The 16,921-nt window shown below is 36.0% G+C and overlaps 1 protein-coding gene across 4 annotated transcripts in view; it reads right to left on the minus strand.

Moving 5' to 3' along the window:
* The window catches only part of RIMBP2 (RIMS binding protein 2), a 162,224-nt gene that overhangs the window by 107,371 nt on the left and 37,932 nt on the right, over positions 1–16,921 (minus strand). For all 4 annotated transcript variants that reach the window (XR_008745803.1, XM_027780786.2, XM_027780787.2 and 1 more), the window contains one exon: positions 14,101–14,238. Coding sequence is in view for 3 of the 4 variants with exons in the window: in XM_027780786.2 (XP_027636587.2) it covers positions 14,101–14,238 (138 nt within the window). In the remaining variant the exon portion in view is untranslated. The remainder of the gene's footprint in view (positions 1–14,100; positions 14,239–16,921) is intronic.

The following is a 16,921-nucleotide window of genomic DNA, read 5'->3' on the forward strand; positions in this document are numbered from 1 at the left end:
TACTTTTTCCTTGCTAAGATTATGAATCATCCTTATGTCTCCCATTCTGTCACCTATCCATACTTACATCACATCTGCCACAATGCTACTAGTACATCCAAATGCTTCTTTTTGCAGCACTGACTGCTTTCCCCTCCCCTCCTTTTAAGAGGAATAAAACCTCAAAGCTTTTCCCCTTCATTTATTCTCAAAACAGAGTAATACAGACTATCTCTAAAGTACCTATGTTATATTACATCTATATATATACACATATATATAGATATTATACTAATATATATTACATCGCTATGTGGAATGATAATTTATGTATTGAATTTAAGAAACATGGATGCAGAAGTTTTGGGTTTTTACCTCCTAAACATGAAAATGAACATTAATAAAGTCAGGATTGTACAGACAGGACCATTATGTAGTCCTACACCTTCACAAAAGGCTGTGCATTTCACTGTGTGCACATGTGGTAGAAGAGTACACCCCTTATTTATGTTTAAATAAACGGGTTAAAATTATGAAACTTATGTGTAAAGAACTAGTAAAGTCTAAAAAATACCAATCTTAAGGTCACTGAATCACTTGTATCAAGAAAAATCTTAGTTACTAGCAAACTCTTGTAGCAGTATTTAGGATAATGAATATGCTAGTGTCAGAAATCAAGCATGCACCAAATGTGAAACAATCAGAATTCTGAAACACCAAGTCAACCCCCCCCCAAATAACCAAAATGCACAGACATAATGAACTACATATTAAACGTAATACTGTGCATTGATGTTTGAGTAGTGACCGCTTGTACCATGTAGTTGTTTAAATACAAAAGGTAAGCTAAAGAGATGAAGAACACATCTCCATAAAGAAAAAAAAAGGCAGTCTTAAATTATAACTTGTCATTCCTGTAGTAAGTATTTCTCAATTGAATTTACATACAACACATAAATTGACAGTAAGTCCTTTAATAAGCGTGTTGAGAGTACTGCAACATGGAGTCAGACATCCAGAAACATCTCACTAAGCATTTGACCATTCTAAATTCTAAAGCATTCCTCCATTCTAAAAGGAGAAAGTTATGAGAAAATTACTGTCTGCATCTTAATTAAAAAGGCTGAATAGGTTTTACTTGTAAGACTGGGCTTCAATCCTCTACCCTCCCATCCACTCAACTGAGTTACCAGCTAATAATTCCCTTAACATCTGTATAGATCACTGAACTGCTGATACATCATTGTCTTAACAAATGCATTGTTCCTCTATGGTCTGCAACACTGCTTTGTTTAGTCATCTGCAACAACACATTTCTCACACTTTGAAAACTTCTTCAGAAGCACGAAACCTCTTTTTTACTCTAGTTCTAGAGGGTTCCTGCACGTTTTGTTTTAAATTCTGTAGGTCACGTATTACAAGGATATGTCATGAAAAAATATGGCTTTTGTTCTCTGACCTTTAAGCATGGGCTTGCCTCCAAAGATGGCTGAGAACACAGTTGTTAAACTTCAGCATCTTAACAAGGAAGTGATACTTAATGAGAAAATCAGAATGTTCATTCATTAAAAATATGCAAAAATCTCTTTTATAGCGTTGTATCTTTCCTCTGTCAACACAGCGTATGTGCTTGGATGGTTATGCTCATTCAGAAACTGCAAATTACCAGAGCACGTGCCAATCTTGGAGCACGCAGCAATGATGGCAATGACAATTCTGGTGGGTTCCAGTTGTTAGGAGTTGTTCTAATAATCATCTTGCTGCCCACTGCAATACTGTTTATGATTATGGCAGTGAGCTGAAAACAGCTGCTCCTACTTTCTGAACATCCCTGTCTCATCCCAGACAGCATTTAATGGAACTAGTGGGCCTAAAAATTCACGCCATACATCACGACTTCAGTGCATGACCTATGCTGGTTTCTTCACTTCGTATCAGCAGCCTGGTTTGTTTCTCTTCTCTCCACAACAGTATGCCTAGAATTACATGCATGCTGTATATCCACAGGTGATTTTTTTGATCCTACTCCAACAGGAAAATAGATGTTTTCAAACCTTAAGTTTTTCTGGACCTTGATCTAAATTTTTAAACTGTCAACTATTTAAACATAATTTACATTCTCTCAAAGTTACACCATGCTGGATTGCCTTTCAAAATGAGAGAGTGGTAGGCATAACACTTTGCTTTGTTTCTTTCTGTGCAATCATCTCCAAATTTACACACTGAATTCCTTCCTCAACAGCTGCAGAGGGCTAACTGCTAAGAGCAGGTAACAGCAAAGCCTGCCACCATCTCAAGTGGGAAGCTAGACTGCAAACCATCAAAATACCAAAACAGCATACTTGTCCCAACTTCTTCATGTTATTTTGGTATACTTAAAAAAACACCACCACATAACTCATTAATTATAACCTTTCAAAAGTGTTTTCCTTTCCCCCAAATTGTTAAAATTTAGTAGAACTGCAGCCAAAGATCTCATAAAATGATTTTTAGCCTTTGTCATGCAGAGAACATCAAGAAGAGTCTCATCTTTCTATTAATGCAAATGTATTTAAGCAGTCAGTACAGGAAATTTTAAAATATGCTAATCACTATCCCTCTGGACTCCAGTCTCTAATGTCTTTGCTGATGCTGATATCATAGATATAGATGTGATGTCATAAGTAAAGGGAACACCATCATGTAAAGTGCCAATAGGTATCACAACTCCGTAAAGTGACAGCCGTATGTCTATTTTTTGCCACATTTATGTATTTCATAAATTTCCACATTCAACATCCTTTTAATATAGAATATTCTTATTTTCTGGTGTCTGAGCTGAACTGCCACAGTATGTTACAAATGGAAATGCTTTTAATAATCACATGCACTCATTTTTCTTTTTAAAGTGATTCAGTGCTGATGAAAGGCACCAGATTGACGGCCTTGCAGATTGGAGTTCCCTGTTAATCCACAACGAAAACAAGGCACTGCCAGGAGAGTAGCTGGGCCAGCTTCCCTCTAGTACTTCTCCACTTAAATCCGTAAGAGAAAAAACCCACCCAAACATATATATCACATCTCTTAAGTCACAGTATGACTCTGCCTGCTCATATCCTTGGCCTTGAGTCTTATTTTTACTAGCAGAGAAAGTAATCAAAGAAAGCAATGCATTTCTGTGATTGGACTACTGCCCACAAGTTGCTTTAGCACACATGTAAATCCAGCAGCACACATCACTTTTAGGCCAGCAAATGGATCCTCACCGTATAGTTAAAAAACTATATGAATTTTATCTAATAAAGCATTGAGGTGAAGTTACTGGGTCTTGGCTTCAGCACTCCTTTTCTGAAAGCAAGTGGTTCTTGTCTACTGGGTGTCCCATCAGGAATGACAGATACTTTCTTCAGCAGTTGCTATAAGGGAAAACCTACCTAAGACAGATGTATGTAACCTAATTTTGCCATTATTATTTACAAAAATGAGTATGTATTTTATTAGCAATGTAGCCAAAATACTGAAAGTATTATTTTGGATTTTACTTATCTACCATATGGAGTATAGTAGCAAGAGTCACATCTGAAAGACAAGGCCTAGACCTAGACACTTGTCCAAACCACCTGTTAACTCCTAATCTATAAAACTGAACTAGAAATGTGAAGAATAAAGATCCTTCTTTAATGACACACAAATATGTCAGCAATTAGGGCAGAATATGCTAGCATATAAATAAATAAACAAAAAACCCCACAGGATTTTGAAATACCAAAACCAGCTCAGCCAGAACACTTAAAACAGAGCTACATGGCTTGGTCATATGGCTACATGAACACAACCGAGTGATTTGGCCAGAAACAGCAGCGTTTCATTGTGCAATGATAGCTGTGAATCTGACAGCTTCCTCACACACCCTCCCACCATATTCAACTAAAATTCTGCCTGCCCACAAGTAACTAGGGAACTGTTAGTAAAGAGGTAACGGACCACCCCCTTCTTAATAGATATATAATTATATAGCTGTTTTCTTATTTCAATAAAGTTTCACAGATAATATCAGCCCTGGATTTTTGTAAAGATCAAATCCCATTGAAATGAATTCTCTAGTCTTCTTTGGAAGCATAGGTTATGTCTAGAACTGCATTTTATCTTCTGTTAACTGTAATGATACAGCTGTTAAGAATACATTTCAAATGTTTGCATTCACTTTTTCTCCAGGTAAAGAGAGAATTTTGTTTCTGGAACTTCAACTATTAGAAATTACCTGCAAATCTTCATAGCAACTACACAAAATATGCCACCTACTGCTAAAGAAGGAACCAGGAAGTTTTAAAATATGTTCATGAGTAATCTTAATGTAGTGTGCTTTGCTTTGAATCGTATTCTGTTCCTTTATGGCTACATTTCACATGTTATGAGTTTTAAAAACCCACACAGAGAAAGAGTTAAATTATATTTGCCTTGCTGAAAAGAATAGTCTCAATTACATCTTTGAGACCATGTACTCAAGCCAAGATACTTTTGGCTCTATATGAGCATATTTTTAAAATGTGTTGCTAATTATTTATATAGCTCATTATCTGCTTGCTACTCTGAGCACGACTCATTTCCCTCATCCACCCAATGCCTCTCAGGTAACAAAGAACTAATTGAAAATACTACTTTTTTAAGAAGAGAATAATTATCCAGTGCAACCACTCTGGAGGAACATTCAGTGAAATCCAAAAATGAGATCTCACTGTCATTAGATTTGAGAAGCAAAGCACTTACATTGCAACTTTCCCCCAAATACAGAAAATCACCTATCAAGGTTTCTTCAAGGGCAAAGCAGGTACTTTACAGACAGCTGTGTGCATAAGGAAAGAGTAAGAGAAAACATCCCAACTAATGATTACTTCAAAACTGTTTATTTTAAGCAACATAGTATACTTCTGGTCCTCCAAAATAAAATAAACTATACCAAGGTCCCACATGATGGACCAATAACAGTACATACTCCCCAAGGAGAGAAAAAGTTGCTATTTATATAGAACATGCTGCTAAATGTTACTCAGCCTGCAGTCCAGAATATAGCTGGTGGTTGCCTCTCTCCCAGCATGACAAAAAATGGTAAGACTGATGGGCACACTTCCACACTTTTTAGCCAGTCTTTACACAGCATAGCTACTGTTAGAATGTATTTACACAGGTTAGCTACAACTATACACACCATTTGAGAGCCCTGTTCTACAAAATCTTATGCTTACTGAAGTACATTGTAAGCTGTCTGCATTAACAGTGGAGGAGCTTGTGCCAATTATTTACATCGGTAAATAACTTTCACACATCTCACTATTTAACAGCAATCTTGCATGCTGCCAGTGCGCAATGAATATTTTCAAGTGTCTGAAGACACTCAGAGCTTCATACACACAACCTTAATCAATTAAAAAAAGAACTGGAATGCTTCTTGGGAGGGCAGGATCACAACTGCTGCTTCAAATCAGAGATGCAGTCTCAAAACCATTTAAACAGACAAGCAGAAGTTTCCATGCCTTTAGTAAACTGGTCTTGTCCAACTCCTAAATTCATTTATTCTCATCATGGTACTTCATGCTGAGAAAGAGAAAGTCACTTGCACTATTTCCTGGTATAAAGCGAATGTTCCAAGTTGCAGGAATATTTGCTGAAGGAACAATGCTGAGGTCTACAGTCCTACCAATTTTAACTTCAGGTCAATTTACTATAAGAATTAAAAATTCTGGGCCTGTAATTATGTCGTTAGTTTTTATCTAAACACAAACATTCTGCATGACTTACCTTGTCAGTTTTAAACTCCTCATAGGACCTTTTTTTTAAAAAAAAAAAAAAAAATATTTGCCAGTAAAGTGCCTTTTGCATTTGGAATCTGTACTAAGCTCCCCATAGACACAAATACAGAATCTGTGCATATAAAATATGCATGAGTGCTAAGCACAGGTTTAGACATGAATTTGTAAACTTCAGTACACACTAATATGTTCCTGTTCACACATCTCAGGTTTTCTGGTTATGTTTGATGAAAGATGACAGCTCAGAAATACAGTTTTATACATCTTTTTGACATTCAGTATGCTTTTCCCCAATATGTCTTTTATCTCTGATGTACATCACCAAGCCATGGGCTCATCATAGGCTCTAATATCCATATTCAGAAAGGGATTTCATTTAAAATACCTTTCTCCCAGGTGTGCTGCCTTGACAAAGTGCTATACACTTTGTACAGCATTTATATGAACTGGATTTTTGATCCAGCACTTCTGGTGGTTTTTAGGCAGAGAAAAGCAAGTCTGCTAGCTTTGAGCAGCCTTCTTGCTGCAGATCTAATCACTAGTACTTCTCTAGGAAACAGAGTGAAAAGTTTGTTCAAATAATGATCTAGTCTACATATATATGCTGATAGAGAAAAAATTGAGTATTCACACAGACAAGGCTGTATCTTGCTTGCAATACTCGTATTACTAGCCTTGCTGACTTCCATGGTACTACGGGTTATCAGAATTTGGCCTGTATTAAGCAGAAAAAAATTAACACCAACGTTAGCAAAAAGACTTGCAGATATTTAGAAATGGAATACAGACTCTTTTGGCTTTAGGTCATCAGTTTTAATGGAACAGAGATCCTTTTGCCACCTATTTGTCACTCATTAGAGTAATGATTGCAATCTTCAGCCATACAAAGGCTACTGAAGAGTATCTCAGCAATGCATTAAAGGACTCAGTGTAGTTCAGTTTGAGAACCATACGACAACTAAAAGTTTAAGAACCACTTGTTTCATAACATAAAACACAGCAGCAAAATTAGTACTAAATTGTTAGTTTTTTGGAAGCCTCAGCAGAAAGTCTAAGATAGCTCTAGATCTGAATACGAACCAACCAACCAACCAAGGTATTTCTGCTGTTCCTATGGGAGGAAGCTTTGATATGCACTAGCATTCCATCATCCAGGTTTCATGTAATACCTATTTGAAGTTAAAATAAAAATTCTCCTGCATCCTATAAAGAGAGTCATTCAGTCCCCTAAATTATTTGTAAATTACATCTCAAGCCACATTCAGAGAACCATCATCTAGTTCACCTCTAAATTCAGGAGTAACACCACTGAGCCTAAAGATTTTAGCACAGGGTTTAAGTTTAAGGCTTACATTTTTTAAATCACCAAAATAGTTTGTGTCCAACCTATTTACTGGACAAGAAACCTTCCAAGTGAGTTTACTACAAAAGTCTGCAGTCTTGATTCATTAGCACAAAAGTTAATTAAATCATTCTCTCCTCAGACATACTATTTTGTCTTAAAGATGATTAAACAAGAGGCAAATGCAATTAGGATAGGAAAAAGCATAAGCAAAAAAATTAATCTTATCATGTGTTTCAGAAAAAAAGGAAGTAATAAATTACCTTGCACCATAAGCCTTTTGTTTTGCTGTAACTGATAATGCATTAAGATTCTTTAGCTTTCTTGTTTAATACAAGTATTACATTTGTTGAGGCAATATAGAAAGAAACTGGGACTGTGACAACAGACAGTACATTTAGGAGAAATAATATATACAGCTAGGCTTATGCAGATGGCGTCCCTTCAGGACAGCAACGAACAGAACACTGGGTAGTGAGATTTATGAAAATATAGACTACATGCATAAACACAAAATCATTATTTTTTTTAAAAAAAAATATATATACACACACAGAGTCTCTTAAACAGAATCCAAACTCATATTCCAGGTTCAAAAAATAATTGTTTTAGAGGAGGTGGAACCTCTGAAGTTCAGTTTGCATCACTGGCTGTTTGTTGGCTGGATGCATTTACATGACAGAGTACAAAATGCAAAAAGAAAAAACGCCCTTTAAGCACCACCTGGGAATAAGAAAATCTGCATTCAGTTCCTGAATTTATCTTTGACTTTCCTTAGATATTAATTAGCTCAGTTATAGACGAATAGAGATAAGAATGTTTCATTGCTCTTGCTTGTTTAGACCGGATTCACTGCTCAGTTATCTCAGTTATACTGAGATCATTTTGGGATGTCTCTTAAATCTGCAGTCACAAAACCCAAAAGCCTAGTTTTTTATTGTAAGACTACAAGGTTTCAGTATACCATATACAATAAGGGTTATCAGAATGCCTTACATTTGAATTTTATAATCCAGCAGGATTAATGGATATATTTTGAGAGAAATCACAACTACAGACATGTAACACTTGAATAATACATAGCATATTTTTTCCAGAATCATAACAAGCCAGCATTACATCCAGCACAGGCAAAATTGCCCTGAGCTGGCTAAAGGCCTGACTCAGCTATGCTCTTTTGAATGTCTGAGCACGCCCCACTTCTCCAGAGCTCCCTTAACAGCCAGCATCACGTGTGTAAACCAGTCAGCTCCAGGTAGCAGCAGCAACCAAGCTTGAGAGTATCTGCTCCTAGCTGGTGCCCCTCCTGACCTATCCTGACCATGGCTCTGATTAGTCCACCGAAAAGAAAAAAAAAAGATGGAAACTATGTTACAAAACTGTTTTTATTAAAAGGTCATATTTGAATCAAAAATCTTTGAGGGAGTAAGAAAATTATGTTCTAAGAAAGAAAGAAAGAAAAGAAGCCTGCTTTCATGGCTACTGATTTAATTCAATCTCATACTGGACATGCCTCATTGTTTGGGCCTTTAAGTATCTTTATTATTATTGTTATTATTATTATTATTGTTATTACTATTTATTAACATTACTATTATAATTATTACTGCTTTCTCTCTTTCAGGAATGTAACAACCAGCATAAATTCTGATTAGGAAAGAGTGTTTTTAAAAACACATTAAGATTTATTCTTGATAGAAGTTCTCTTCATAGCCTGCAGCTAGAAAAAGCTTTTATTATACTGGCACTGTGTCAACAAAGTCACAACAGAATTCTACATTTGCACAGGAAATAATTAATCTAGAAAGTATCACTAGAAATGCAAGGTTGTATAAGTCATTCTGTTGATATGGAAAACTGATGATTGAATGTTAAAAGGAAATAAACTATTAAAATAGCTCATTGGCACTCAGTGCTGTATGTTTAAAAACGCTCACAAGACCCAAAATATTAGAAATTCAAATAAACTGTGATTAACTTCAGCATTTATCAAAATCCAGATACTGGTTTTGACCATGGATATTGTTGTTTTCATTGCTAGCAATTTCACACATGTACAGGGCACAGGAAATACAGGTAACCTTAAAAAGTTCCTTTCATAGAGCCAGCTATCTAGGCTAAACACCAACCATATGTCAAGCATTCCTATTTATGATTATTACACTAATATCCAGCCTCTCTGTTCTGCCAGCATTAAGGAACATAAACCATCTTCAAATAGCAAGGAACACTCAAAATATTTACAAATTAAAAAAAAAATAATTGTTTCCTTCAGTCCAGTTTTTGCCTATTATAAACATATAGTGCTTTGACCTCAGTAAACAATTAACCTAAGTGAATCTTCGGGAAGTATGACAGAATCTTGCTTTGCACAAAGGTATAAAGGCTTAAATGGAGTACAGTGTGCATTTCAGAGAAAACTATGTATCACAAAAGACTAACATAATCACAGTTTTTCCATCACGAACATGAGATGGATGGCTGTATCTCAGCAAACTGCTGTTGTTATAGAAACTGCTGACACGTTGCTACTGTGGTGAAACTGGCATTATACTCACACTAATGTCCTTTTTATCAACCTCAATTCAAAATTCAGAGCACTTTAATTTACAATCAGGTAGCTGTACGTCATTCTCTGCAGCTGCAGGCAGTGTCAAATGCTGCTGTTGCATGGTAACTAACAGGTAACTGGTGCAAGTCTGTTATATTTATGTACACAGAAAGCTAATGACAGAAGGCAAAGAGAACATTTATCTGTAGAATAAAAAATTTGGTCTCTGTTTACTAAAATACAGGATTTTCCTCTGGCAGTGAAACCACTGCTGAAACGTACAGTACCAGCACGAAAAATTGCACTTATTTCTTCTGATCCTGAGTGCGAATGATAAAAGTTACTGTTACTGATACAGCTACAGCAATTCATTAAAAATGAAAGAGTGAACAGTTAACTTAAAATTTCGCCCCAAAGTACTGTAACTACATTATGAAAGAAACATTATTTAATATTTTGTTAAGAAAATTTAATCTTGGCCTCAGAGTATGTAGTGCTCTCACTATCCATACTACAATACTATGTAAACAATAGTGTTTTAAATAGAGGCAGTTTGGGTGTACAAAGTTTACCCTTTATCCCGAAGGCTGCTACTGCCCAGCAACCATGTAGATTTCTTGTGTTCCCTTTAAACAGTGACATATTGAGCAGTGAGAATAGATTCTGAATGGACTTAAAGATACAGTCTATGCCGGACTGAAAGAAATTGCTGCAAATAATCATTTATTTTGTTCTGAAGACCCTAATCCAAACCATTGCTTTTTGGTTTACAACATGACTTTAAAAGCATGAATCATTTGTGTGAATGAAATTAACAGCAAAAGTCCCACTAATTTCAGTGGCATCCAGTTTTTGCCTCAAGTTGGACTTCTGTAAGTGTACTGGGTCTGGGTCTACAAACAACTACCTAACTTCTCAAACGCCTTCTGTTAGGGGAACTTCCACACACAACATTAGAAGACTGACTTTTTTTTTTACCAGAAAAGTCTTTCACCAGACCTTAACATTCAGTTCACGTTACAGCTATGCAATTATTCTTTTCAGAAGCAGAGATGCAAAGAAGGTATGAACAGACAATTCAAAATATCTCATTTATGCACTTTTCTCTTGTAATATTAAATATTATTACTTTTGATGCAATCAAAGTCATATCCTTCAAATGGATAAATCCAGCACCAAGTTTAGAACCTCAAGCTTCAAATATCAGGCTCTTAAAGCAAAGCTATAAGCTTTTACTTTCAGTTCAATAAGGTACAATGTAAGAATAGTGAGAACATCAGATTTTAAAAAGGTGTCCTTTTATTAATTTTCTTTAAATTATTCTGTTAGTTACTCGTTGCAGAGTGCTTTGAAGATGAAGATCAAAGGTGATATATGAACTACTATTTATAACTCAGTCACCAAGAAGCGTGGATCAAGTAATTGAACAACAGATATGCTCCTGAGAACTCATTATCATTGGAAAGTAAATCACAGTATCTTATCTTTCATAACACCTGTCAGTCCTGAAGGGTCTAAAAGGCTTACAGTATGCACATGTTCTTCACACAGATATAGATGTACATGCTTTTAGGCTGGCACAATACTTCATTTTTAAAATGGGAGGGTATACCGTAGTAGCAAATATTCATATATGCAGGCCCAATTATAGGATCAGGTCTTGTTTAAATACAACTATGACTTCAATTGTGGAATAATGAATTGCAATCAACTCTGTGGAGTGCAGAAACTACATTAACAGCTGTAAAGCATGCTTAATAGAATAAACCTTTAGTAGCAACTCCTCTGCCCCTTATACATTAAAAAGAATACAGTTTATTCTCTATAGAATTTAAGAGCATTATGTACAATCATAAAGATAGTCCACAGAAGGATACCATGCTACTCTAAACATGATGTTAGTATTTCCCATTGTATACTTTCAAGAATCTATTGTTTGAACTCACTGTAAATGTACTGGGGCCATTTTGTAAGGACAGGTACATACAATCAATAATCATAAAAAAGGAAAATTTATGCATGGAAGAAAGCATTTGTATTTATATAATCATAGGATAATCTAGGCTGGAAGACTCTGGAGATTCCCTAGTCTAACTTCCTGCTCAAAGCAGGGCCAGCTTCAGAGCTGGATCAGTTTGGTCAGGGCTTTCACCAGTTGAGGTTTTCATCTCTCCAAGGAAGAAGACTCCACAACCCCTCTGCAAAATGACCATTCTCTTTACAAAGATTTCCTCCTCAACACCCATAGATCTAACAAGAATTTCCCTTGCTAGAGCCTGTCTCTTGTGCTTTCACTCTGCATCTCTACGAAGAGTTCGTCTCTATCTTCTCTATAGTTGCCCATTAGGAAACAGGCTTCCTGAAGAGTAATATACTCACTGTATCATCCCTGAACACATGACCATCTGTTTTTGAACAGTACCACCACAATAAACATATTTCCTAAAATAAAGAGTAACTCAAGACCAGTAAAACCACCTGTATCTTTGACAAGGAGAACGCAGAACACTGGCTACCAATGTTGGGATATAAACATTCAGGGAGCACATTTCAGCTTTGAGGTTTTGTTTTGTAAACTGAATTTTAAAAAGTATAATTGTTTTAGCACTGGAGGGTAATGTTATTCTATCTCATTTGAAAATAATATTTCTCTGTAGAACAGCAGTAGGTTGAGAAACAAAGCCCTGAAGTTTATATCTAAATGAAAGCTCTGAAACTTGTAGTTTACTCTGAGTTCAGATTTACCTGAAACAAACAACAGTAATGCTTACTCCATCTTGAACTGGAAGGTCTAAACACAATTTCAGATGCTTTACTCTTGAATAAAGAAAGAATAAAATTTTAACACAATTTGGTTCAGCTGTTAGCAAAAACCCCACTGCTTACAAATGATAGATGTTTCCTTGCCAAGTCACAAAGTTTTGTCATTTCTTTACATTCAGAAGCAATGGTTCTTTCTACTAACACTATATCATAAACAAGTAAAGGCAATGTAGAGCTCCAAACTTATCAATATTATTTGCTTCACTATCATTACTGAATCAAGTCAGTGAGTTGTGTTTTTTTCAGTGTTTCTCAAATGACAGATAAAATATAGACAGTATCTGCAATTCTGGAAGTTCGTACAAGGATTGTCGTGTCCCGGTATGATTATGCACTGTTAAGTGCTAGGATTTGATTCTGCTAGCAGTACAGCTGCCCATTGCTCACTCCCCATAGCCATGCTACACTTTCCAAACGTGCCATTACAACTCCTCGAGCAGCTGTAGAAGGAACTACATGAGGAACTGATCTGTACTAAAAAAAAACCACTGGGGTGGGGCAGGGGAAGAAGTAGCTTGATTAAGTGGGCACTTCTATGAAAAGGACAACTGTGAAATTATGGCTTAAGCTATCCTGGGCAACTAAGAAGGTTTTTTAGAGGATAACCCCATACGCAGTAGATCTCCTCCTCTACTCACTAACTGTATTAGTATTGAAAATTGACTCCAAAATTCAGCTCAAGCTATTCAATCTAGTTTCTCCAAAAACTCCCAAAAGCTTGTCTTCCTTCTTCATAATATTTGTGGTTTAATTACCAAGTTGTTTTTTTTTTTTAAAAAAAAATAAAATCACACTTATTATAACTTCATAGTCCAAAAATTAGTAAATTCCTTGCTGTAATAAAAGCAAAAGCAGATAAAACAGCTATTAATTATGGGAAAAAAAATGTAGCGTTCCACCTGGAACTCTGATTTTAAAAAGAAATAGAAATCTGTCCATTTATGCATTCAAATGTCTTTGCACTTAAGTGAAAGTATTTTATCTAAAAGGAAGAATTCAAGACACCTCACTGGCACAAATATTGCTCTCTGGAAGTTGTCTTCAGGTACACAAACATTATCCTATAACTTTTATATTCAACAGACCCTTCTAAAATGTTCTCTGAAAGCAAAAGGTGCCCCAAAATCAGAATGCATGCAAACATATAGAACTCCAACTGGAAAAAAATCTGCTGACATTTAGAATCAAGTGGCAGGACATATACACCAAAACAGATTCGCATGTGTTCATCACAACAGTTAAGCACTGGATCCTACACTTTTGTATTCATGCATGCAGAGCAAAGCATTGGAATTACTATTTATATCACGTTTTTGTTCATTAAATTCTCATTTCATGCTTAAATCATGTCACAAGTACGTATATATATTAAGTACTACTACCATTCTACAAGATTCTAAGAAATCAATACAGAATCTATTGCTATAAAGATCATGGAGCTAAACCCTCCTTCTCACGAACACTCACCATTAGAAAAGCTCGACCCCCTGACGTTAAGTGCACATGCAAACAAAAACACCCAACCAACCAACCAACAGAAGCAGCATGGACTGCAAAGCTAGACTTGTTTTTAAATTCATCAGATGCCATAAAATAGTAAAATCGATGTCAGGACTTACTAAAAACTGCCAATGATGATGTTCTTGATTTAAGGTGGAGACATGAGACTTAGAAATCTGGGTCTCTTCTAAAAACTGGGTCTGATCAAATATTTCCTGTGATGTTGCAGGCTGCAGACATGATGAATCATTTCCAAACTGTGCAGAATAAAACAAAACAAGTTAAATGACTAGTCTGTTAAAACTGCATTTGTACTAGCTGACTAGCACTTGCTCTCCCAGCTACACAGCATGTTCCATTAACGTCTTTCTCATTACATGTGCCTCTAAAAGCTGCTTGAAAGTGATGGTTAGATATACAATACAAACAATGCAAGCCAATCTAAACTAATAAATTCAGCTTTGTTGAATAAACATTTTGCCAGGGCAGGCAACAAGACTGAAGTCCATCATAAACCTACAAAACAAGGCTTAGTGTGGTCATCAGTCCCTTGCAAAAAATTAATTTCAGAGGGTAAATGCAAAAATTTGGTTTCAATAATTTCTCTATAAAATGCAGGGACATAGAACTATGCAGAAAAAACCTGACTAATATTAATCATTAGAGACTGCAAGTTTGTCAGGATTTCTCTTTACATTAAAAACAAAGTTTCAGCAAAGCTTATACAAAGTACCATTAGAAATCCTGTTTCTTTGCTAGCTCACCCACAAAACTCACAGTGCTTCCGAGCTTAAAAGGGATCATTAGGTTTGGTATTTCGAATGTCTTTGGATAGAGTTAGCAACGTCAACATTCTCAAATTCCTGTTTAAAAATGGTTTGGGATCAACCACCTCAAATACACTACATCTTCATGTAAACGTAACTTGAAATGCCCATGTTTCTGAGGAACCTTATTTTCCTGAATTTGGGGTAGTTCAAAACTACTTAATCCTTTGCTTAGCATTTTCGGTTCTGGCCAACAATCAAACACCATTTGCAAAATAACTCAATAGAGACCATAAATTATTGAGACAGGCACAACCCAAAGTCACTGAAACCAGCTGAAAAGCTCCCACTGATCTTTGGGTAAGATCCTAATTGTTTGTGGTTTAGCATCATAACCCAAGAAAAGATCCAATAAAGCAGTTCTCCCCTCAGGCAAAATTAGCTTCCCTTCCTTATATCATAAGCCAATCAATTTTAATACTACCTACAGCAAGTAAGAATTAGACATATTTTAAGATGCTTCCTCAGGAAAAAAGAAAAATAATGGAAGTTTTTTAAAAATGGAAAAGAATTTTAAAAACCCAAACACCATAGCATCAGCATTGTGACAATTTTAAATTAATCAATGTAAAGTCTAGCATGAAATGCAATTGACTTGCTCTTCCTGTTCCCAGAAGAAACTTAGCAAATCACCAAGATGATACATATAAAGATACCTATGTGACTGTCCACTTCATGGATATCAACGAATAGGTGGCTGGTTTTACTACATCAGGATCAGGTGTAGGTCTGTCAAAAAAACCCTACGATATTTAAGACTTAATTTACAAGGGCATCATGCAATTCAAATTAATTAACTGGAAGGACAGCATGCAGATATGTGAAAGACAGAAACTTCTGCTGCCACAGTTAAATTCCCTCTAAATCTCCAATTCAAAACTTCCAAAAGATGCACATCAAGCATTTGAGCAGTGCACGGGGACAGCAGATCTATTCAGCCTAGTGACACACTAAGGTTATTCTCATCCCCACCAGTGTTGTTCCATGAGTTCCTCCCATCCCCTTTTTCTGTCTTATTAATCATATATCACCTACTAAACTGTGAAATCCTCAGACAAATCACTCTTGTTGCTAACACGTATATAGCACAACACTCTCTGGAGTCTGAATACATGCTAAAAACCATAATGTAACAACAGAGAAGAGCTGATGTATTTATTTGCCTCAGTATGTGATAAGCATGAATAATTTTTTCCAAAGACTTTAAAACTTTTATTTTTCACTAAAATAGAACTCTAAAAATAACTTTGGATAGTGCCCTTCCACACATAAAATGGCCATGGATGCGTAGAATTGCATCCTATATGAACAAGCTAAATGTCAGAGGTTATTATCTAACAGATTGCTCAGAGTTAATGATAGCTACTTCCACTCATACCCCCACATTTCCATCTATTTTTAAATGTCTTTACTTACATAATGTTTGATGTCTTCATCAGCACCAATCTAACTCTGATGGCAACATCAAGGCTGTACTTGTAGGACATGGGAAATCACACTGAAAAGCATGCATCCTTTTAGATTTGGGCCTAGAAGCACAGGATCTTTTATTTATTCATGAGTTTCCCCGAGAAGAACTAGTGGTTGCTTTGTGTCAGCTGAAAAGGATCGTAATTCAATCTTCACTGGAACCTGTTTATCTGAATGACTCATTAAGGTGCAAGCTGACTGCTAAATAACTGTTTCATAATAACAAAGCCTTTTGTTAAGGGAAGATACGTTTTGAGAAGTCAATTCATGCAGTATGAGTTTATCTAAGTTTCGTTTTAAGAGAGCATTATTTCTTAACAATAAAAAGAAATATAGTAAAGCACATTCACACCTGTAACAGCAACATTTTGCTGCAAGGACTGCATGTCAAGCGGGCAGCAGGATGTTTTATAGGCACAGGCCTTGAAAATGCAAGCTCGCAGCTGCAGGAACACTGGAGCAGGGTAGTTTCTAAAGCTCTCAAGGCCTGGTATTCAAGCATGAGATTTGCAAACAGCTGCTCAGAGCTGTTACCGTTCCTCTGAAATTTTAGTCTTTCCAAAAGGCTATCTGAGTATAAATGCCAAGCAGTCAACTGGAGTTTCACAAGTCTACAGCTCTAGCATCTACAGTATTAAATACT

This window comes from Falco peregrinus, chromosome 2, assembly GCF_023634155.1.
Source record: "Falco peregrinus isolate bFalPer1 chromosome 2, bFalPer1.pri, whole genome shotgun sequence".
In the NCBI taxonomy this organism is placed as follows: Eukaryota; Metazoa; Chordata; class Aves; order Falconiformes; family Falconidae; genus Falco; species Falco peregrinus.